Genomic DNA, 24,891 nt, shown 5'->3' with positions numbered 1-24,891 from the left:
AAAAGTGTAGGGGAGAAAAGAAAAAAGGGTAAATTGTGTAAAGACCACTTTGTGGCACTTTTAGGTATCTGTACTTTGAAAGGATAGATTCCTATCTTAAAAGGAAACATCCAGATGGAGCTTTCTCTTTCCCTGAGAAGCATTCCCACAGTGATCCTGGTCACCTGCTTTTTGTTTGTTTTTCTCTGTGATAGGGATATACTTGTATATAATCAAGTCTGTAGACCAGTTCACATACCTTTCTTTTCCTCTGCATAAAGTCTGCTAAGGTATCTCAGAGCTAAGTCAGTTCTAAAACAAGCATAGCCACACTTTGCTGTGGTCTGTATGTGTCCTCCAAATTTCATGTTGAAACTTAATCACCAACATGATGATATTGAAAGGCAGTCTTTAAGAGATGATTAAGTCATGAGAGTAGATCCTTTAGGTGGGATTGGGACCCTTACAAAAGGCTCCTGGGATTGGGTTTGTTCCTTTCTATCCCTTCTGAAAGGACCCAGAAACCACTCTGGATGTGGGAACTCACACAAGAGATTTTATTAAGCAGACAGGCAGAGATTTTATTAAGCCCACAGGGTGAGAGAGAGAGAGACAGAGAGAGAGGGAGAGAGAGAGAAAAAAGAGAAAGAGGAGAGAGAGAGAGAGAACATGTAAGAGCAAGGGAGAGAGAGAGAGAATGGTGGTGGAGCTATTCTTAAGGAGTCAAATTTTGCAGGCTAATATTCACAGGCTGAAAATCTGGACCAATGGTTGGTTAGGATGTTCACAGACTGACAATCTGGGTTGCAAAATGGTGTGGTTTGGGCTGAATACTGGCAGCAGCTGATGCCAATACCTTCTGCCTTTTGATGTATGAGGACAGAGCACTTCTGTCCCCAGAGGATGCAACAACAAGATGCTGTCTTGCAAGCATGGAAATGGGGCCCTCACTAGACACTGGACCTACTGACACAACACCTCCATCTTGGACTCCCAGCGTTCAGAACTGTGAGAAATAAATTTCTGTTGTTTATAAATTACTGTGTCTGTAATATTATGTTATAGCAGCACAGAGTAAGATACACTTCCTGTGTACAATCTCTGATCAATTGCAATAGTTTCTGAAGACAATCGGCCAGGTTTGTCCCAGCAGGAACCAACCCAGAAGTTACTAGATACACAGCAGATCATCCTGTTTTTGTCCAGAGTCACTGTTTATAATTGTCAAATTATGCTGCGTATTAGTCACCCAGGGAACTTTTAAAAATCCTTATTCCTAGCCACACCCCATATGCCAGTTAATTAGGAATCCTGAGAATGGACCCAGGCATCAGTGTTTTCAATGTGCAGGCAGGCTTAGGAAGTAGTGGTTCAATCAGGTCCATTAGTACCTTGCCCAATTGTTTATCCTGCAATGCTAAAGTCAGAAATACTGGCTCATCCAGAAATGGGCAGTGACTGCAGAAGACAATAGGGATAGGACTTACCATGGATACCAGGTGGCTGGATATCTAATTTGTGATTAAGCTAATCTTTAGTGTCTCCATGTTTTTCATTTCCCTGTAATCTTTTGGGACTCCACTGACATGTCTACCTAATAGCAAACAGAAGAATCTAGAAATGACAACACATTTCCTGATCAGCGGGTAGAAGAGCCCCCAGTGATTCTTGCCCTTGACTGCTCATTAAAATCAGCTGGAATATTTAAAAGTACCAATGCGGGGACCTAATCTCAGAGATGCTAGTTTAGGTAGAATTATGGTTCTTAAGGAGTGGTCTCTAGACCAGAAGCATCTGTATCATCTGGGGCTCTTCAGACATACAAAGTTTGAAGCCCATCTCAGACCTAAGTGGGGTGGTAACAGAAGTCTGTGTTTTAATAAGTCCTCCATAGAGTGATAATCATAGTGAAATTTGGAGTCACTGGTTTAGGCAGGACACAGGTTTCAGGGATTTTTGAAAAGTTCCACAGGAATTTCTATGGGACAGCCCAGGAAGAGGCGTCTGGGTTCAACAGCACTGGCTTGGGTAGCTGAAATCTGTCTTTTAATGACATTTTCTGGGCTCTCTCAGTTTCCACTCTACCTTGAGAAGCAGAGTACCATTCATTAGGTTGAGCATAAGAGCTCTTCCATTATGTTGAAAACCAATGTATTTGGTGTTTCCAGTCACTTTAACAACTGAGTTAGATCAGCAGTGACATGTGCTGACTACTCACTCAAACATTTGTCAATAAAATATCCCACTCTCATCCTCCTCCTTACATTGAATGAATCCACTTTCCTCCTAAATAAAGCAGCCAATCAACAGTGATTCCATAGCCACATATAAAAATCTTTTTTGACTTGACAGGATAAAAGAGATGTGACTATGAGGTGTCTTTATTATGAAACAGGGCTTTGGGTCAAAATTTCAAGCTTCAATTGGATACCATCTCATCCTTCAAAGAGAACTTAATGTTTAAAAAAGCTCAGGATTTTTATTTTGGCAATGATGACATTTAGAACTCTAGCTTTCATGCAGTCTCAGTATAGAAGTCTCTGGTAAGATATGTAATAAATGGCATCTTTATATGAGCATCAATTCATACTTTACATGAAAGAAATTACGATGTAATGACTAATGCTTCAAAGAGTGCCAGACAAACTGGCGGTTCTCTTCTTGTTCTGCATTTGGCTGGCCCCTGGTCTGGGAAAGTTTCTTTTAGCTCCTGTGGAGTTCCACAGATGTTTCATGAGAAAGGGGGCAAGCCTACGGATCCCTTTATATTTCTTAGAGTCTTTGAGGAAAAGTTATTAGCACAGCATAAAAGATCTGCTAAACCTTATGCTAGAGGAGCCATTGAGATTGCAAGCATGCACCAGGTCTATAGGGCTACTCACTCATGAACAGCTCCGGGGAACCCAATCTGTCTATTGAGAGTTTACCTCGAGGACAGTAGATGTCTGGAGCCCATCGGTTGCATTCATAATTGTCTGCTGCCTTTTCGCAGGTGAAACATTTAAATCCACCAGGATATGGTGTGGCTACAAAAATAATCAAAAGAAAAGATTGATTTTCAGACTGAGCACAGAATCCTGTGAAGTTAGACATATTCATTTATAAAAAAGGGTTCTTTAGACATATTGGTAGTGTCTTAAAAAACTAAACACTTAACTACCATATGACCCAACAGTTTATCTGTTAAAAATATATTCCTGAGAAATTCATTTATATCCACACAAAAAAATTTGCAAATAAATATCCACAGCAACTTTTTTGTACAGGTTGCACATTCTTAATCGAGATTCTGAACTCTAACATCCTTCAAAATGTGAGTTTTTTGAGCATTCACATGACATTCCCAAAATTCCACACCTAGCCACATGTGGCAGATCATAGTCAAATTGCAGAAGCACCAAATATATTGTATAAAATAATCAGAGATTATATATATGTATAAGGTATGTGTAAAACATATATGAATTTAGGGTTAGACAAGGGTCCTGTTCCTAAGACAACTCATTATGTATGCAAATATTGAAAAAATTTTTAAAAATCCCAAATCTGAAAGCTTTCTGGTCTCAAGCATTTCAGATACAAGATATTCAACCTGTGATGACTGAAAACTGGAAACAACCCACAAGTCCTCTGATGAGCAAATGGTTAAACAAAATGTGGTACATTCATACTATGGGATACTGGACAGCCAAAAAAAAAAAAAAAAGAACTATTAACATAGCCAAAAATTTGGATGAATTTCCAGGAAATCATTCTCAATGGAAAAAAAAAAAACAACCCAAAAGATTACATATGGTTTCATTCATGTGACATTTTTGAATTGACAAAATTTTGAAAATGAAGTACAGGTGAGTTGGTACGAGGTTTGGGGATGACAGCATGTGGGATATTTGGAGAGAAATATGAGACATCCAGTTCCAGCAAGCCCCTCCCATCCATTCTGACCTCTCCCCACCCCTGAGCTGCCTATCTTTGTGTTCTGAGGAGATTATCCTCCAGGTACCTATGTTCTTTGGCCTGTCTCCTTGCTCAGGTGGGAGGTGTCACACGAGAGTCATGGCTCTGGAGAGTGCCCAGCACACCAGCACCTTCATCAGCACAAGGATGAGGATCAATAAGGAATGTCAGGCCTGGATGCGCTCTGTCCTTTTCCTCAATATGCTTTTAATTATCTCTTAGTTATAATCATTTGCTTGCTTTGCTATTTAGAGTCCTGACTTTCATAAAAAAAACTTGTGCATTTCTTTTTAATGTGTAAAATTACCTGGCCTATTTGAAAGCTGCAGACACTCAAACACTTCATCTGCAGGAGCCAACTGTTCTCCCTCGCAGATGGCTGAGCCTGCGTATCCCACTGGCGGAAATAATCATCTCAGGGTAAATTGCTTTGCCCACATGGAACCAATTAAGTATGTTATCAAAAATAAATGAAGGAGGAGGCAGCAGCTTAAGGCCAGAATTATGGGCCAGATATAACTTTGATTTTCACCTTGCCTAGAATAGCTGCCCATCCATGTATTTGCCTGCAATATTTCACAGAGCTGACTGTGACAATATCCAATACCCTAACATGGTCAAAAGTCATAAACTGTCTAAGAAGACAAGTAACTGGACCTTTGCATGGCACATTTGAGAGTTTTATGTTCCTCCAAGAAGTTAGTGACTCAAACGCAAAACCAAACTAATAGCAGGGGCATGGATCATCTCACAAGATGAGGGGAAAGCAGCGTGGAGGTACCCACCCTCCCACCTCACTCCCATGAGGCAATTTCACCAGGGGGAAAACGCTCACATAATTATTACAAAGCAGAAGAAAGTATTTTGTGAAACTATACACGTATGATTTGTATATATCCATATTCCACCACCTAGCAAAGTGAATTATATTTGAATTCAAAGATTCTATTTTGATAAACACTTGCCTAAGAATTTTATACAAATTACATTTTTGAATTCCCAAGCCATTCAATAATCTTACATTTTTAAAAAATTATTTTAGTAAAATTATGGCATTTGCAGGTAGATGGATGGAATTAGAGAATATCATGCTAAGTAAAATAAGCCAATCCCAAAAAAACCAAAGGCCAAATGTTTTCTTTGATCAGTGGATAATGATACATTATAGGGAAGGGGGGTAAGAGAAGAATGGAGGAACTTTGGATTGTGTAGAAGGAAGTTGGTGGGGGAGTGGGTATGAAAGATGGTGGAATGAGACAGACATCATTACCCTATGTTCATGTATGATTACATGAATGGTCTACATCATGTACCCCATTTGTGTACAATGAATCAAAATGCAGTCTCTAAAAATAAAATTTTAAAAATATACACTTTTTTAGTTGTAGATAGACACAGTACCTTCACATTTTATTTATTTATTTTTATGTGGTGCTGAGGATTGAACCCAGTGCCTCACACATGTTAGGCAAGTGCTCTACCACTAAACTACAACCCCAGCCCCTTACAAACATTTTAATTAGACTATTTTTATAAAATCCACTATGAGAAAAACCATAAAAAATATTCTGGGAACTTCTCTTGACTGGACACTTTAAAAAAATAGTTACACTATTAAAAACAAGTTTATATATAAGTAACTTTAAATAAAACTTAAAATTACAGTTTGTAAAATCTGAAATAGAATGATCAAAGTAGGATTTTCAAAAAATAATTATTTAAAAGATTTGGCAAAGAACAGTGTTTCTCAAAAAAATGATCATCATATTCTCCAAGGTTTATGACTGTGAGCTAGCCATACCACTTCAGTTTCATGATTAATTCCCTAGAGCATCCAATTTTATCTGTATGTCACTGCAGCCAACAAAAATTTTTGGCTGAAATGTTGGGTTAGTTATTCCTGGAAACTTTCCCATCAAAGAGATAAATTAAGAACTTTGAATGAAGATTGATGATCCAACTGCTCTGAGAACAAAGTTATTGAGAACCAAACATTAATAAGTGGTAGTGTTCCCAGATTTGGATTACTTAAAAGGTTTTTCAAAAAGATACAAGAGTAGTGACAATTTAAATCCTGTCATTTCTTACATGAGTGAGCCTCAGCTCTGAAATTGACCCAGAGGACATCAAAATTTAAACAGGAGTATAAACTAAAGTACAATGGCAGCAAAATGAAGCTTTGCCCTGAATGAGTTCATCAGTGTCTATCACTGGCAATTAACCAAATGAGCTCGTTTTGGGTTAGTTCTAGTTTAAAATCTACAACTCCATATCTGTGTCAATTCTCCATGACTGCAGCATAATATTTGCTTATGGAAACTTTTATTGATATATTGGAAGGTAGTACCATTCAGTGAATAAATGCTGGTTTATGACAAATCTCTGTAAACATGCTCAACTTTAAGTAGCTAATTATAGTACAATCCCGAGAAAATGGTTAGATTATTCCCTCTGGAAATATTTAGCCAAAAATAAGGTCTACAGATGAACAACTATCCCTAGAAACTTGCTAATTGATACTGCATCTGATAGAGTGCTTTTTTTTTCTTTTAAAGGACAGAAAGAGGTTCCTAAGAGATGTGCTATTTTCTTCTCTGTTACTTCAAAGAATTACAAAGCAAGCAGAGTTTCAGATTGTTGTAGCCCCAGCTGTGAATGAATCTAATTTGGCTCTTGATCACAGAGTTAATAAGCTTAGTACTCTGTATTTCAGGGCATAAGTCCTTGGTCCCTCAAGAAAAGGTGATTGTAAAGAAAAAAAGAAATACCAAAGTGCCCAGTTACTTCCTGTAAAATAATCTGTCCATTAACTCTCATGGTCAGCCCTAGTTCAACCTACCATAATTCATTTGTAAGGCATCAGGAAAGATTTAGTCTTTGTTTCCATCTCTTGGAACTTTTGCCTGGACAAAGGCCTTCAGTTACCCAAAGTGTGGAGAGAACAGACGTTTTGAAATGTATGCTGATGTGTAATGCACCCAGACTTCTATTCTTGCCTAATTAATTTCCATTGTTTTTAGAAACTGGATACCATTATAAAAATTCTAGAAATCTAATAAATGTATCTTCCTTTCCAGTCCACTTGTCAACAAAATACTGTCAGTATGACTTTGATAGGAACATATTTCTGACAGAAATGCATTTCCTGGTACTTATCTAGAAAGTCTCCTTACTAACACAGGGGTAGCACAGGATTGTGAATAAATCTGGTTGGCTCCCAACTTAGGCAGAAACAAGCCCCCTTCAGGGATATAGTTCTTCAATTCACATTTAAGGAAAAGTTCAAAACATGCATCCAGAGGAAAATTGGACATTTTTAGAAAAAGTTTCTAGTCTAAGGGAAGAAATGGAGGCAAGAACAGGTTGCAGTCCTTTAACATACTACATTTTGCTATCACGGGTGTCTGACAACCAAACAAATGTCTCCATTGCTCTTAATACTAACTCTTGTTTTGCAAGTTTTTACTAGACTTTTGTTTTAATCATAGAGGGGGAAGAAAGCTACACTATTCATATAATAAAGGGGAAAAAGGACATAGAAAGTGTAGAACAGAATGTTATGAAGGATAGTGCCTCAACTTTGAGAGCCATAAAGATTCTTTCTTTCAAAGGCTTAGGAACTTCAAAGATTGGGAAACCAGAAAGCAAAGGAGATTAGTTATGGGAGGCTGAATTTGCTCAGCCTGGGTTCCAGCTGCAGGCAGGTATTATCAGATGGCTGATTCAGGCCCATGAGTTTACGTGTGCCTTCTTACACCTCCTGCATCAATGCAATTCTCAGCACTAGGGTCCCAGCTTTTCTACCTAACATTAATCTGGCTCCCTCAGTGACCCACAGAAAGCCGACTGTGCCTCTCCCCACAAAGTGAAGCAATTACATAAATTATGCAAAATCAAATTAATCTCACGCTTCCCTCGTATATTCTTTTGTGACCAAAATTACAACAGAAACCTGCTTATTGGCAGAGAGATCACTCCATCGAAACGTGATCTAGTGCTCAAGGGCAGGGGACCATAGCTGTTTAAAAAATCAAAAGTGAAAACAAACACACACTACAAACTCCTGAAATAGTTTGGAGAAATGTAAAGTTAACTCTGATTTGAAGTGGGCAGAATAAAGTTCCAACCGAGTGGAAGCCATTCATGGTAACTTCAATTCAACAAGGATTTTGCTGCCTGTGACCCTTATGGAGATTCTTAAAGAGAGGGTTCACATCCAGACTTGCTGGTGAACTCTCTACTTATAGTTATGCTTATAGTGACTTATAGGAGTCACTTTTATCTTCCACTATTCAAAATCATATCAGAAAACACAGTTCATTATATGTGGTGAGATCCTTCTAATCAGGCCACAGCTTTAATTAACATAGGTCACATCAGCAGAACTTTTCCATCAACTTCTAAAGAGCAGAGTTCTGCCCTGGCAGAGCTCATCCTTCAAAGACCCATTCTGAACTCGATTTTCCAAATAGGGGTGTACTTGTCCTGGGCACTGGCTGGTCACCTGTTGAGGTAGAAGTGGCATGTTTGCTCTGTTCTTGTTTGCTTAAACCCTCGCAACTTGATTTTCCTTTCCTCCCTGCGTGTACAATCACAGCCTCAGAGGAGGCCAGAGGCCAGTTCTACGGCCCACTTACTACTGAGTTTGTCACTAGAGCTGACAGAGAACCATTTCACGGAAGCCACAGACCCTGGCAGTCAAACTAAAGAGAGTGAAATCTAGGTTTCTGACTCAACAAGTCTAATTCAAAAAAAAAAAAAAAGCATGGCATTTGAAGAAAAGAATAAAACACAATCTAGAAAACAGAGCAGGTATTAATGTATCTTCTTCTCATGGATATTATTAAAATGAAGTAAAAGTTCCACCAAATTAATCATCCAGAAAAGTTTTCCATGCAATTAAGCAGTAGGCACCAGACTGCACTGCTGAGAGGTACAGAGCAAAGTCAGAAGAAATCACTTGCTGCCTAGCTAAAGTGTATTTGGAGCTATATAAAATAAGGGTGGTGAATTCTCAACACTCTTCATTTGCTGTTGAAGGCAATGATAACAATAACATAAACAACCATCATTAAATTGCTTATTTGTATGGATCTAGAGTTTTACAGGTATTTCTGGTCCATAAAATAATGCTACAGGGTACGTATTGTTTTAGAAATAAGAAAACAAACACTTAAAACAATTTTACATTAACTGAATATCTACTACAGTTCTTACTCAGTGCTAAGTGCTTCATATGCATTATGCCATTTAATCTTCACAAAGTTAGGGAATTCAAGTCAGGAGCTGAGGAAGCAGTTGATGAATCCAAAGTCCTGTAGCTCCAAGCCCCTATGCATTACACCTACCACCTCTCAGCTAACCCAGAATATGCAGGTATGGAACATTCTGGAAGGAATCCAGGTGGCTACCTCTGCTTTAGGTCTGCACGATCCTCAAAAGTAAGTCTTGTTTGTCTGTGTACCTTTCATGCCTATCACAATGCTCCACACACAGTGGACATGGGAACAATATTTGTTGAGCAGACCATTTTAAAAGAACAATGTACCTTGGAACCAAAGCTAAAGGCCCAAATGCACACAACGTAGCCAGTTCTCACTACCAGAGGGGCAATTCAGAAGAGGAGTATACAAGACCAAAGGAAACCAGATAAATACAGAGATGGAGACCAAAGGAGGAAGTAGAACTGTTGTGCTTCCCAAAATGAAATCCTCAGGATACCTGTGGCAGAAGGATCCGAAATTCTTGCTGAAAGCATGAATCCACAAGTATAACCCCAGATATACGCAAATCAGAAACTCGAGGGCAGGAATCTGAGCATCTACACTATTATGCACTCCCCAGAGAATCCTTAAACTCCAGAAAACAAAAGGCAGAGGGAATAGGAAGTTGTGGGAGTCATCGATGCTGAAACTGAGAATTAGATGCACAGAGAGGAAGACCAGCTATTATCTTACCTAGAGAGGACTGATCTTTTATAATCTGCCTCCTGGGACACAGCGGTTCACTTTGATAACTGACTGAGGACTGGGGAAGGATATTTAGAATCTGAGTGATTGTGCAGGGAACAGAGAAAACTAGTAGTTTGACTTAAAATAAAAACCAAACATCCTGTGAGAAAGTGGGGGCAAAACATAAAGCATCTTTTGTTAACTAAATGCACCTATCAATTAAATCACTGGATGTTTCCCTGGCTTTGAAGACTGCCTTCCCCTGGCCACTTTTCTGACCACTTCTTATTTGAAATAGTGACATTTCTGCAGCAAAGAGAACAAACAATCTTACTTGAAGGGTGGAGGTAGATAATGTCTTTCACTGTGAAGTCTCGGGACTGAGCAGCTTTCAGACAATCAGCCAGCAGGCTCAGGAGCAGGAGCCAGGCCAGAGCAGGGCCAGGTTCCATGGCAGGCCACGTGTCACTCATACAGAGGGCCCCAGAGTGGGGACTTCAGACGATGGGAGAGAACTTGCACCTGAAATATGAAGACAGACGCATCTCAGTGTCCAGCTGGAGAATGCCACAAGAGCCTTGGCTGTGTTCCCACTTGGTTGAGACAGGATGGGGAGGGACAGGGAGCCCAGTGCACAGGAAAGTGAGGAGCCATAGGGAGAAATGTTATAAATGGTAATTGTAGAGCACTTGGAACATTCCAGCCCAAATCTATTCTTAATCAGGTTGCTAAAGCTCCACTGGTAGCAATCCCTTCTAATATTGAGCAGAGATGGTATCAAGAGAGAGTGAATTTTAATGAAATCCAGCTATTTTTGCCAGAAGGCCAGGGAATGACTGCCAGACAGCAACGATAAATAAGTCAGGTACAAAAGCTCAGAAGCATTTCCCTGATAACAGTGTGGACCAGGCATGAGGGTGCAGCCTTACTGGGTCATGGCCATGCAAAACTGTACAGGGTACACTTTCAGATTTAGAAAAGAAGCATAAGTAAGTTGACCTCTCCCGAGCCAAAAAGTGTCTCAAGAACACAAATCTTCTCAATATAACTAATATTTGTTGGTCAGATACTGTTGAAGTCCTTTACAAATACCAATTGATTCTCCTAATAGCCCTATGAGGTAGGCACTCTAATTATCTATGATTATCCCATTTTGAGTAAACTGAAATCCAGCAAATAAGGAGAGGAGTTGACTCAAACCCAGGCAGTGTGGCTTTTGAGCCCGAATTTTTAAACATTGGGCCACACTGTGTGCTTCCTAAGACCGATTCAAGGTGTAAAAACAAAACTGATGACATAAGATCAAGTTATAACTTAGCACTAAGCAATCATCTACTATCTGTCCTTTATTCTGATTTTAGGCTTTTCACTCAAAATTGAGGGCAATAAAAATCTGTAATAGGGTCAAACTATTGAGCTTACTCAAAATACAGAGATATGTCCTAATTGACACATGCTTCTATTTGCATGCCAGCTTCTTAGCTTCCTATACAGCTTGTCCCCAAGTGCTACTATTGTCCAAGTACCCTCGTCTCTCTTGCTCATGCAAGGGGTTGAGGTTAGATGTTCATTTTATTTTCACTTGGTTGAAAAACTGTAACTTGGACATTTTGTTTACAGATTTAATACAAACATTCAATGAGATTTTTAAAAATAACATGAACGTTTAAATCACTTTGCAAAAAAAAATAGTGACTAAATATATAATGAAACAGACACTCAACACAGAAAATCAGTGTGGCCTAATCTGATATTAAAATGTACTACAAAGCAATAGTGATCAAAACAATGATAAAAAGTATGACAATGACTTTGGGAAAGGAAGCATTTTAAGGAGCCCAGGATGAACCCAACTCTTTATATCCCACAAGCACTTTTACAAAGTTATGTATCGGGGCAATATTAAATGAATAGTATTATAACAACTTGATTAAAATTGTAAAAAACAAAAAAGACTAACTAAAACCAAACAAGGCACAATACACTAAAATTGCCTCCAGGAACATTAGTGTGTTCATTATTTCTTAAAAACACTGACAAATCATTAGCAAATAGAATAGAGCCCTGTTTAGTCAGTTTTTTCACTGCTGCAACTAAAATACCTAACCAGAACAATTCTAGAGGAGGAAAGGTTTATTTGGAGGCTCATGGTTTCAGGGGTCTTAGTCCACAAACAGCCAGGTCCATTCCTGAGGGCCCTAAGTGGGGCAGAACATCATGGTGGAAGAGTGTGGAAGAGGGAAGTGGCTCACATGATGATCAGAAAGCAGAGAGAGACTCCACTCATCAGATACAAAATAAATATCCCAAAGGCACACTCCCAATGACCCACCTTCTCCAGTCACACCCTACCCGCCTTCAGTTACCACTCAGCTAATCTCTATCAGGGGATTAATTCACTGATTGGGTTTAGAATCTTATCACTCAATCATTTCACCCCTAAGCCTTCCTGCATTGTCTCACACATGAGCTTTTGGGGGACACCTCACATCCAAACCATAACAAGCCCTTATCACTGCACAGCAGAACAGTGCCAGCCTTGCCAATTCCATGCACACTCTGCCATCTTCCATTTATGATTTGGTTCTCTGAAAAAACTTGCATTCATTGGCTCTTGGTCACTTAATAAATATGACTGCCAGTCACTGTATTAGGTGCTTGATTGAACAACATGATAAGAAAATAAAAAAAAATCAGCAGCACCTTTCCCTTTTTGAGGTAATAGTCAAGTGATAGAGACAAACATCATCTTCAGTGAGTGCAAACTGCTTTGTTTTACATCCATTCTGGCTCTCCCCCACCATCATGGTATCATGGTGAGGTGGGTCAGGTGAGGCAAGCTGAGGCAGTAGCCAAGGGACAGGTCTGCACAACACACCCTGGAGACCTGACTGTATACCACAGCCAACACCCCCATCTCCTCCTAATCTGCATCAGGACTCAATTTGAGAATTAGAGATTAAAATGAACAGTATATCTGTCACTATAAACATAAATATGAACAAATGTATGAAGACATGATTGGAAAGTAAAGTATCAATAGTAAAGACAGGATGTGAAAACCACCAGAGACTGGTGGCTTAACCAACAGAAATTTATTTGTCAGTTCTGGAGGGTAGAAGTCCAAGATCAAGGTGTTGGCTGGGTTGGTTTCTCCTGGGCCTTTCTACTTGGCTTGCAGATGGCCACCTTCTCACTGTGTCCTTTTTGGGCTTTTTTTTCAGATGTGTCTTCTTCTTAAAAGGACACCAGTCCTTAATGAATTAGGGTCCCACTTTTATGATGTCATTTAATCTTGATCATCTTCTTATTGGACCTTTCTCTAATAGTCACATTCAGAGGTACTGGAGATTATGGTTTCAACATATAAACTTGGGGGGGACCACATTTCATTCCACAGAACAGGATATTTTTTTTCAAACATCTTCTGTTACATGATATGTCACAGAGAGATTGCTGATAATTTTACAAATGGTATAAATGATCTGAGGCACCACAAGAGGTATAAACTGCTTCCTGGGTTGTGGGGCCATCGTCCCTCAGGCCAGAATTTGCCATAACTATCTTACTTTCCCTGTGGAGGTTTGGGACATTTGCCTCAGACTCTTCTAATACCCCAGGGATAGTCTCCTGCCCTCTGCTTATTGCTTTTGCCAGCTCATCCTGTGTTTTTCCTTAAGAGATGAAGGATAAAAAACATCATCAAATCTGCTAAAAAGAAAAATAAGATTCAGATCCATGCTACAGAATAGTACTTAACTTGAAATCATATATACTATATCTATTTTATGATCCAAAATATAACCTGTTAGGCGGGGGAAGTATCTTCAGGTAATATTTTAAAATAGGCAATATCAAGAATATGGAAATTTATCTTTGTAGCAAAGTAAATTAAATAGTAATGCAAACTCCTTGTAGAATTTAAAGTTAAATGGATGAGGATTGAGTATGGTGGAAACTTTTTTCCAGTTACTTGGGGGAAGGGAAGGACTTGTAAAATGATGTGGCACACTAGAACTTTTAACTTACTATCTCACTATAATCTTTTGCAGAATTTCCCATTTTCACTTTTTAAAAAATAATGTGTTGAAATTGTCTGATATGCCTCCCCCGAACCACATCACTTATCTATCATTTAATCAGTGTTTACAGATGTTTAAGTGCAGAACTGAGAGATAGCATGGTACCCTACAGCACCTCACCTGTGGTGGGACAAATAACCTGGGTTTGAGGGAAGGTGTTAAATATTCATCTCAAAAGTAGTGCAGCTATGGGGCTGAGGTTGTGGCTCAGTGGTAGAGCGCTTGCCTGGCATATGTGAGGTACTGGGTTTGATTCTCAGCACCACATATAAATAAATGAATAAAATAAAGGTCCATCGACATCTAAAAAAATATTTTAAAAAACAGTGGAGCTAAAGAGTTCAGTTATACAACTTGGGGCCATCTCCTCCTAGAAGTTTCTCTTGGTAATCCCTGCCTACCTGTTCAAACTTACTTTATCCCAGAATACTAAAAAAATGCATATCCACTCTAAATTTTTCTAGTCTCTTCTACACTAAAAATGTAGGTAGAAAGATTTTACTAGGGAATTATCTGAGTTTTAAAAATAAACAAAAACAGGAAGGTGATTGTTATGATCAACTGAATAATGCACTCTCCAAGACACTGAGGTCATAATCCCCAGAGCCCTGTGAGGGGAGGGAAAGCTATAGATGTGATTAAGTTAGGATCCTGAGATGGGCAGATCAGGCTGGTGTTCAGGTGAGCCCAGTGCATCACCGAAGTGCCTGTGAGTGGGGGTCACAGTCAGCAGGAGGAGGTACAACAAAAGAAGCAAAAGGTTGGAATGATGTGAGGGAGAGGCCACAAGCCAAGGAATGCCTCAGACTCTAGAAACAGAGAGGAAATGGAGCCTCTCTGGAACCCCAGAAGGAACCAGCCCTACCACACCTTAACTAGCCCAGCAAGACTGAGTTTAGACATCTGACTTCCAGAACTGAAAGGTAGTAAGTTTGTGCTGTTTTAAGCCAGTAAATTTGTAGTAAATTATTATATCAGCTATAGGAAATGAATACATTATTTTAAAATCAAGTTTTGTACCACAGTATATTTATGAAATAGAAAATAAAAGTAAAACTACATTTGTCATTTTTATAGAGTTATTTAAATTTCTTTTTTAGCTTTTGAGTCACTAATAGAAGTATCAGGTTGACCCATGTGAAACTATTACATCAAACATGGTTATATATTGGCAGCTTCATATGGATCAATCTATAATTTCTACTAACTAATGGTACTGACTATAGCAAAAAAAATTAAAGTTGAATGGATATTAAAGCAGTAGACATATTGCTGGCTATATGAAAACATAAATGTCTACACACAACTTAATTCCTTTTGCTTGTTTATGCATTCAATCTACACCAAAGTCCACTTGGAGCCCCAATATCACAGGCTCATACTCTGATTTGGTTACTGCATTCACACACCTGCCTTCACAAGCACCAGAAGCCAGTCAGAATGGGGGCCAGAGAATTCCCACTCCTCATTTAGCAAGCTCAGTAACTTCTCAGTACATACTACAAATTCTCCACCCTTGCCACCAAGTATTAAGTGCAGGTTTCAAGTCGAGCAGCATATTTGTGTGTGATACACATACACACTTGAGGTTATCATTCCTGTTTTACAGATGAGAAAGCTGAGTTCAGAGAAGGGGAATAACTTGCTCAAGATCACAAAAGGGCCCTAATTGGGGATTTGAAGCTAGTTCCTTCAGCATTTGTAGCTAAACACACACTGATCAGAACTTTGACACCGATTTCTTTGATGTGCTGGATGGTGAGGAAAGCTATTTGGTTTTATTTTGATATAATTTCACATTAAATATCAACCAGTTGCCAACCTAAGTTCTTTTCTCTAATGTGCGACTCGAAGTCAACATCAGGGTTTCACATATATCAAACTCTGCAAGTGACATGTTTTTATTAAAGCATTTCTCACCCACAATATTCCTTCCAGTTAATGATTTAAAGGTCTCTCTGCATAGTATTTGCATCAAACATTATGCATCTGAATGTCATCTGAATTTAACCCCATTGCAACCTCTATAGCATGACCACCCAGACTAAAGTTTTCATTTTGCAGCCTGTGTTGAATATGTGTGACTAACATGCAGAGATTAAGAGTTAAGCTGCCTGGTTTTGAAACCAAGAACCTGCTTGCTGTATAGCCTTGAGCCAAGTTACTCAAACACTCTGTGCCTCAGGTTCTTTATCTGCAAAACAGGCATACTACCTACCTCAAAAGTTTACTTTGGGAATTAAATGAGTTAATCTATGTAAAGCACTACGAACAGTGTCTGACCCACAGTTAGTGATAGGTAAAATTTCCCAGTTTTACTTTTGTTTTGTCCAAAATCAGTGTAGTTTCCTAAGTAAATATGGTAAAATTAATTTTGTTCAACATACAACTCACTTTCTTTAGGCAAGAAAAATGTAATAATTCCTCAAAACTAAGTATGATGAGTCAGAACCTATATGTCTCTTCCACCTTGACCTCTGCCCCAGAGTCACCAAGGCAGGGACCAAGTCAGTGGGAGAAAGGAGGAAGTCCCTCCTGCCCACCAACCAGCATTTAATGTGACTGAGACTCATTGTAGACCCAGGTGACTTTCCACCAGCCCTCATCAGTGAGGCAAACAGGAGGGCATTAACCTTAGAAACCCTCCTTATATTGCCCTAGGCTACACTGCAAGGCCTATTACACACCCCCATCCTTACACAGTTGCTTTAACTAGATTCTACTAATGCAAAAAGTACTGATGGAGGTCAGGAGCTCATACCTTATATCCCTTTCAATGAACATGTCCTGTATAGCCCTCCTGATGGTGGATTATCATGGGTGAAGTTAAGGCAACTATTTCATTCATTACAAGAGATCAGTGTTAGTCAGTTTGCCATTATTTAACAAAATAGGTAAAATAAACAACCTATAAAGAGGAAAGGTTTATTTTGGCTCACAATTCCAGAAGTTTGATTCCATGGTTAGCTGACTCTTATAATTTTGAGCCTGGAGTGGCAGAGCCTATGACAGGGAGCACATGGTGGAATGAAGTTTCTTACCTCATGGTGATTAGGAAGCAAGGAAAAAGAGGAGCAGCCAGGTCCCCAGATCTCCTTCAGGGGCACATAACACCCAGTGACCTACTTCCTTTTACTCAGCACTACCTCCTAATGTTTCCACTATTCCCAGTAGTACCGCAGGCTGGCAACCAACCCTTTAACATGAACCTTTGGGGACATGTATCCAAACTCCACCAGGATCCAGCTCCACTTCTTATGGGACAGGACAAGCTGAATTCTTTATGCCTAATTAGTTTAGCATGGGTTTCCAAATTTGGAGGGTTTAATTTTTTTAATCATGAATTTTATGTGCTTAATGGGGGAATTTCTAAATTCTTATACTAGTTGAAACTCAATTCTCCCACAAGTTTACTCAAAAAAAAGTTCCTTCTTTGAAAAAAAGGAAAACTAGGTCTTTTCTGGGCTTAGGTATGATTAGTAAAAGGGCTTAAAGGATAGATACCAAAATTATGTAGAATTTTAGAATCTTTTAATATCAATTTGAATGCTCAAAAATTTTTAATGAGCATGCACTTTTTTCTAAGGAATTGCTTTTGAAAAAATAAATTTGACAGGATAGTTTTACTTCTATGCACAAATTTTTATTTTACTTTAAGATTTTTTACTGAAACAAAATTAATATCATATAAAAGTCACCATTTTATAATCAGTGATATTTGCTATATTCATATTATTGCACAACCATCACCATTATCTAGTCTAGAATTTTCCTATCACCCCATAAAGAAATCCTGTACCCATTAGCAGTCACTCCCAATTCCTTCCTCTCCCATACCCTGATGACCACTACTGGATTCATACAACACATGTCCTTTTGTGTCTGGTTTCTTTAGCTCATCATGTTTTCAAGAGTCATTCATATTGTAACATTAATCAGTATAACATCTCTTTTAAAGGCTAAATAATATTTCATTGCATAAATATACTATATTTACTTATTCATCAGATAATGGACATTGGAGTGAATTCTACTTTTTGGCTATTGTGAATAGTGCTATTATTAACAATCCTGTACCCTTTTTTGGGGGGTGAATATATGTTTTTGATTTCTTGGGTATATACCCAAGGAGTGTAATTGCTTCCTTCCTATGTGGTTCACTTATTGAGGAACTGCCAGACAGGGTTCCATGGCAGCTTTCTATCAGCAATGTACAAGTGTTCCAATATCCTCACCAACACTTTCTTTTCTTTCTTTAAAAAAAAAAAAAAAACTTATAGCCAACTTACGGGATATGAAGTGTATCTCACTGTAGTTTTGATTTTCATTTTTCAAGCGACTAATGAGGTTTAACAACCTTTCATAGGCTTACTTGCCCACTTCTCTGGAGTAATGTGTATTTAAATTCTTTACCCATTTGTTAATTGGGTCATTGTCTTTTTGTTGTTGAGTTTCAAGAGTTCTTTCTATATTTGGACTCTAGCATAGTCAGATAAAGTATATGATTTGCAAATATTTTCTCCCATTCTCTGCATTGTCTTTTCACATTCTCAATGGTGTCCTTTGACACATGAAAGATTTAATATTGATGAGGTCTACTTATTGCTTTTTATAAATATGCATTTTGTTCCCTTACAAATTCAAGTCCAACACAGCACTAAAAAGAAACAACTGCATACAGTGCACAGTAAAATAACTTGTCTACTTTGCAGTGGCCAAGGCTATATTTTCCATCTCTTTTTTCCATGAAAGAAACAGGATGGGTAGGACCATTTATTAATATCACCAAAGCTTACATTCCGACAGTCAATCATGAAGCACCAATACCACTCACTCTATTAGTATTTTCCAGGAACTGAAAAATGAAAGGTGAATGACATGCATTCCCAATTAATCTAACGGTGACTGAAATACGGGCTCTGATGAGGGGGATGCTGCATTTCTCTACAGATCTCGGGAGCAGATGGAGCTTTAATCCTCAAGCTTCACAAATAGGATGCTGGACATACTCCGAAAACATGAAGGGTCTTTTCTTGGATTTTGGTGATTTTCCCTGCAGTCCACTGTGCCTTTGGACTGTTCTAGACATTTAGAAAAGATGTTGTGCTTCCATTTTATGATGCTGCTGTTTGAATATGCACTGTGGCTCTCATCCCTGAACACAGTTCTCTTTATGAAGAAGTACACTCTCATTTTCACAGCTCTGTGACCTTTCATTTGTTATTTATGAGCTTTTGCAAATCTAATACCACTCTGACAGATTTAATTTGTGCTCTAAATTACCTTTGCATGAGTTACTCAACTGCTGGTTTTATTCCAATGGATTATTTGCTACATTCTGAAATAGGAAAAAAAAAATTATTTTGAGATCTATTGAACTTCCTCACTCAGGAGAAAGTTGAAAAGAGCTACATTCTGAATTTTTACTCTGGGGATGGTACTAGATAATATAAAGAAGAATTTCTACACCTTGTTCTAGAGGTAAAGTAATAGAATTGTAACCTAAGCCAAGTTTTATAATCTATACACTAATTACTATTTCATATTGTTGTGGTTTAATACAAAATGTCCCCCAAAGGCTCATGTGTTGAAGGCTGGTCCCCACTGCAACAATGTTCAGAGATGGGACTTTGGGGATGTGATTGGATCATGAGGGGCTTGACTGGGCTATTAGGAGGTGGAACCCAGAAGGAAGAAGTAGGTCACTGGGTACGTGGTATATCTTGTCCCCAGTCCCATTCTCTCTTGTACTCTCTCGCTCTGCTTCCTGGCTGCTGTTAGGTGAGCAGCTCTGCTTTGCCAAACCCTCTCAATCATGATGCTCTGCCTCATCACAGGTCCATATCAATGGAGCCAGAGGACCATGGACTTAGACCTCTGACACCTCTGAAACCATGAAACAAAATAAATCTTTGCTCCTTTAAGTTCATGCTCTCAGGTTATTCTGTCACAGTGACAAAAAGTTAACTAACACCCATGTAGAGTCCTTAGAGTAAACACTCCCATTCCTTAAACTGGTCACCAGAAAGAAATTAAGTATTTCTGAAAGCTTTGGTGACTTAAGAACCATGCACTAAAGAACAACACTTCTATGCTCAGTCAATGTAAACACAATTGTGAAGTAGAGATAATGCAAATCTAAATATGTTCCAATAGCATTCAAATTGATATTTGAAATGGCTGATATGAAAGCATAGTGGAAGTCTAAGGCTTGAAAGATTATGGCAAATCTTGATTTAATTTTGAGTATGTATAGGTAGATTGGTGGTGATTTAATGACCCAAAAGAGTTAATTCAATTCCTCAAAGTATAAACTAAAGTCACATCTTCACGAAGTTATGTCTACTTAAATTTATCATTCTAACCACAGGTACACTTCTTGCAATTTGGGAATTGCTCAGAATATGTGGTAGTTTAAAAACATGCTCAAAAATTCTTTGACATACTTCCATTGAGAAATGAAGACTACATCTTCTACTTGAGTCTGGGCAAACTTTATTAATTAGTTGATCAGAGTGTGATAGAAATGACACTATGTAACCTCTAAGGCCAGGTCACAGAAGATGTTGCAACTTAAACTCAGTGTTCCGGAGCCCTAACATGCCATATAATCAATCTCAGTCACAGCACCTTGAGGCTGCCATGATGTAAGGAAGCTCAGGTAGTCCATACAGAGCTACAGAGGTTACATAAAGAGAGGGAGATGCCCAGCCAGTCCCAGCTGCTCCCATCTTCTCTCCTCCCCACTCTTCCAGTTCTAGCCATAGTCTGATTGCAACTGCACAGAGACTCTCAGAACAGGGTACACAAGCTCTTTCCACATTTCTGACTCACAAAAACTATGAGCAATAACAAAATGCTGGTTACTGCCTCCTGCCACTAAGTTTTGGGGTGATTTGTTAAGCAGCAATCTTGGAACATAAGAAAATAGAGTCAAAGAATGAAATAGGAACTTTAATTCAGCTTATAAAGATAATTGCATTTTTCAGGGTACTTGGTTGTAAAGTTTGGAAATCCAGATCAAACAGGCTGTAACCAAAGTTGGAACCAGGAAGAAAGGGGAAGATTTATATTGTCTCCTTAACTGTTCAGACATGGCCAGACTGTCAACCTTGCTTGCAGTAATTCCATTTCACTCTACCTGCTCTTTTGCCCTTATTCTACCTCAGGTTCTCCCAAACTATGGCTACCAGCAACACCAGAAGCATTCAAGGAGTCCCTTTCCCAGCTGTTTCTGAGAAAACTCTAAGAAAGGAAGGACAGGCATCTTGGACCTATAACTGGCCAGGATTATTTGACATTCCAATTGGCCAACTGGCTTCTGTTATTAGAACAAGGGTTCAGTGTCAACTTCATTGTGAAATTACATGGTTTGTGAGTGGGGAGGTCCTGGTTTCCAAAGGAAAATCCAGGTATTGTCATTTGAAGAAAGCAGCCTGGATAATGGAACAGGAAAAATCACACAAATGTCCACTACAATAAATACAGTATTTGAAATAACTCATTAGCCTGGAAGTACAAAATGAAGTTAAAGGTAGCTCAAATGTACATTTCTGGAAGATGGAAATGTTACCTGAAACATGATTTTCTTCTCTTAAAAATGGAATATCACTTCATTACAACTTTTCAAATTAAAACATAAGGTTGAAATAATGAAAATACAGTTCTAGTGTGCATTTAGAATCAGTTCTGCCCTATACTCTCCCTTTCTTATAGAAATGGGTCCTCCCCTACTCCCATCACACATTGCTATAGGGGAGCCCTGTGACTGACCACTGATGTTTGGGCCAGGATTGGACACCTGATCCAACCAAGGAAATTGGAGTTTTTCCTGAATATTTTTCAAACTACAATTTAAAAAAGACAATAAGCTCTCTCTAGTGTAAGAGTCAAAATAGGAAGTTTGGGAATATGTATATATGCCGTGTTCCTCCCCATGTATGAGAATGAAGCTGTCTGCCTGAGATAGAGAACAGCTCCAACTATGGTTAATCCTTGTCTTTTTGGTTGATTTTTAAGTCTTCCCCTAAGTATTATAGTAGCCTCAGTATTTGTACAACAAATGCTGCTGTTGTCCAGGGTAGTCCAAGTTCTGTCCCCTGCAAACACAAGCTTCAATCAATTTGAAATATATCCAAAAAGGACAGCCACCAGCTTAAATTTCCCTACATAATAAATGCCTTTTACCTAATACTTCCTTCAAGTTTATCAGCTAACAGGTTAGAGTTGGCTTTTACAATGTCAATAATGGTGAACTGGCCAGAGAGGACCTCCTTTTGGATTTCTTAAATACTAATGCTTCATTTTCAGACCTACAGGGAGACAGATGTTCAAATATTTCTAGTCTGAATTGAAGATTTATTTGCATAAAAATCAATGCTTTAAAAAAAAATGTTCATTTCTTTTTCTGGAGCCTGTTGGCAAGGCTAGACTTATAGGGAAAAGCTGCCTTTCTGTCTTGTCCCAATCTGATTTAACAGTCAATTGCATCAAAAAAGCTTCAATTCCCCAGGGATAAATGATGTCTGGACAAGGATGCCCAGAAATACATTCACATTTCAAAGGACGCTGTATTTACTCCAGGAGCATCTGCTTGTTGGTTCCTTCAACTCAAAAGTTCTTAAGAACTGAAGAAAAGGCATTTTGAAGTTCAAATAACAGGAAGAGAACGCAGCCAAGGAGTGCCCCATTCAGGAATCAACCTTGTTTGCAACATACTGACATTTTTCATTTACTTGGAAGAGGGGTGACAGTTTGAAGAAATTCTTGTTTTGCGTCTTTTATTAAATTTCTCTTTTTTTCTTGTATATGAATGTTCTTTTTTATCATTAATTTTTTATTTGATCTAATTAGTTGTACATGACAGTAAAATGCATGTATACATCTTGACAGATCATACTTAAGGGGAGTATAATTTCTCATTTTTCTGATTGTACATAAACTTCTCTTTTTAAGAATATAATATTTTCATTTTACTTTTTCTTAGAAATTTTTATCCTAGAGACCTTCCAAAAATGTAAAGTATAAAATATTCACAGAAACAATATGATAGTTAAAAGTAGATGAAATCAAAACCAGATCTGCTCTTATGTTCAAAATAACCCAGTTCCAAATCCAACATTTTGATTATGAGGCATATGCCTTGTCTCTTGATCAAAGAATGGTTATCATAGCACTATACACAGGGAATCTTCTCCAGTGTAGCATTCATCTTTCTTCCACTAATTTGATGTGTTTTTGAAAATTTAGAAACATGGAAGAAGTGCTAGTCATAATTGCAGCGCAGACACTGCCTGCTGTCAGACTATGGAGATATGCTACACAATTGGAACCAAATTTTATTGGCAGGGACCACTGCATGGTGCTCTGGGTCACTCTGTTTTGGTTTCAGGGGACTGATGTCTGGGTTCTGTTAGGCTTGAGGCCTGTGAATTCCTACACATCACCCACACTGGTGCCACTGCCATGCTCGCTGATGTCCAGGGCTCCTGCTCCTCCTGACACCCTCACCATGTTGTGCAAAAGCCATATGTACACAAGCAAGCCCTACATTTTTAACCTATTAATGAAATATTCTTCCCATCACTCTGTGTTGAAGTTCAACTCACAGAGAACATCCATCTTCCTTTTGGGCTATCTACAGTGGAAGGTGCTCATCCATCCAAACCCCATGACATAAGCTGAGTCCAGAATTCTTTTCCTCCCACTCCAGCTTACAAATTATGTCTCTTTCTCTTCACCCCATTTCTTCTCCTCATCTCAAAGGTCACACCCATCTGTCCCTTTAACTAGCTGTCAAGGAGCAGATGGAGAACATGAAGATCAGGACTCACCTTCAACCATTAAAATCATGTAACCTGGTCTCGACGGTCACCCAGGATGGAGAAGAAACTCATGCTGAGTCTTTGGTCCTGCCTTGAATGGAGCAGGGCACTGCCCATGGTTCTGAGTTCCTTTTTGCTTCTTCACTTTTTCATTCATATATTCATTCATCACCCTCCATGACGCAAGCATAGATAATGTTATCTATTATATGTTATTGTAATATTTCCAGTTTATGGGGTAGGAGAGTCAGTCTGTTCTCTCTTCTTATAAGAATATTTTTAAAAAATCAAATGGCGAACATCAAAACAATGGCTTCCAGAAAAACCCTATGGCCAAACCACTATTTTCAAATTACTGGGTTCCTTGGAAGCTAATTTCTAACTTATAAAAATTGTCTCTCCTTTGATAAAGAACATGATTTTATAGCAAATCTATCCATGTACTTGTCCTCCAAATCTCTGGTACCTTCAGCTATATAAAATATGTCTCCTAAGTGCTCAAGACCACCAGAGTTTCAGAAAGGGAGCTAGGATTAAGATTGGCTAAAACACTCTAAACTATAAATTGACTTTTCGAGCACACTAAACTATTTTGCACAATTATTTAGGGTTAGGAAAAATTTCCTCATCCTGAGTTTGAAGACAGTAGAATGCATCCAATGAATCCCAACTCTGTCACTGAGATGGGATTTCTTCCTTGGTAACACAGCAACTTAATTTACAAGTCTGCATAAGTAACAGTTATTAAGGAGACTATTACTGTAGCGAAGTAGAATACAATAAGATTTTACTTAGTATTCACTCAGGCAGAAAAGGTCATAGGAGTTATTAATAAGAGGGTTGTACCTGATAATAGAATTTTTTTGTTTTTGCTTCTAAACCCCTTCACTTCATAGAAGCGGGGGAAAAAACCTTGAGTGGCCTCTTGTGAATAAGGGAATGAAGGAAATGTTGACTTGCCTAGTGTACAGGGAAAAGATGAGTGTGAGCTATTTAGTCGACAGTGACATGTTTGAGGTTGTTGTGCTGTCCTCACAACCAAGGCCAGGTGAGATGTAAGATAGCAGGTAGAGGAGCCAGGTAACACAACCACGCCAA

General features: G+C 38.6%; 1 protein-coding gene across 2 annotated transcripts in view; it reads right to left on the bottom strand.

The window, feature by feature from the left end:
• Window positions 1–24,891, bottom strand: part of Lypd6 (LY6/PLAUR domain containing 6) — a 136,175-nt gene that overhangs the window by 20,223 nt on the left and 91,061 nt on the right. For both annotated transcript variants that reach the window (XM_047545711.1, XM_047545712.1), the window contains 2 exons: window positions 10,222–10,409; window positions 2,907–3,005 (listed from right to left, as the gene is read on the bottom strand). In XM_047545711.1, the coding sequence (XP_047401667.1) occupies window positions 2,907–3,005; window positions 10,222–10,360 (238 nt within the window). In that variant the 5' untranslated portion in view covers window positions 10,361–10,409. The remainder of the gene's footprint in view (window positions 1–2,906; window positions 3,006–10,221; window positions 10,410–24,891) is intronic.

The sequence above is a fragment of the Sciurus carolinensis genome, chromosome 3, assembly GCF_902686445.1.
Source record: "Sciurus carolinensis chromosome 3, mSciCar1.2, whole genome shotgun sequence".
NCBI classification, from domain to species: Eukaryota; Metazoa; Chordata; class Mammalia; order Rodentia; family Sciuridae; genus Sciurus; species Sciurus carolinensis.
The sequence above is the reverse complement of the archived record's forward strand: the minus strand, read 5'-3'. Positions and strand labels throughout refer to the sequence as shown.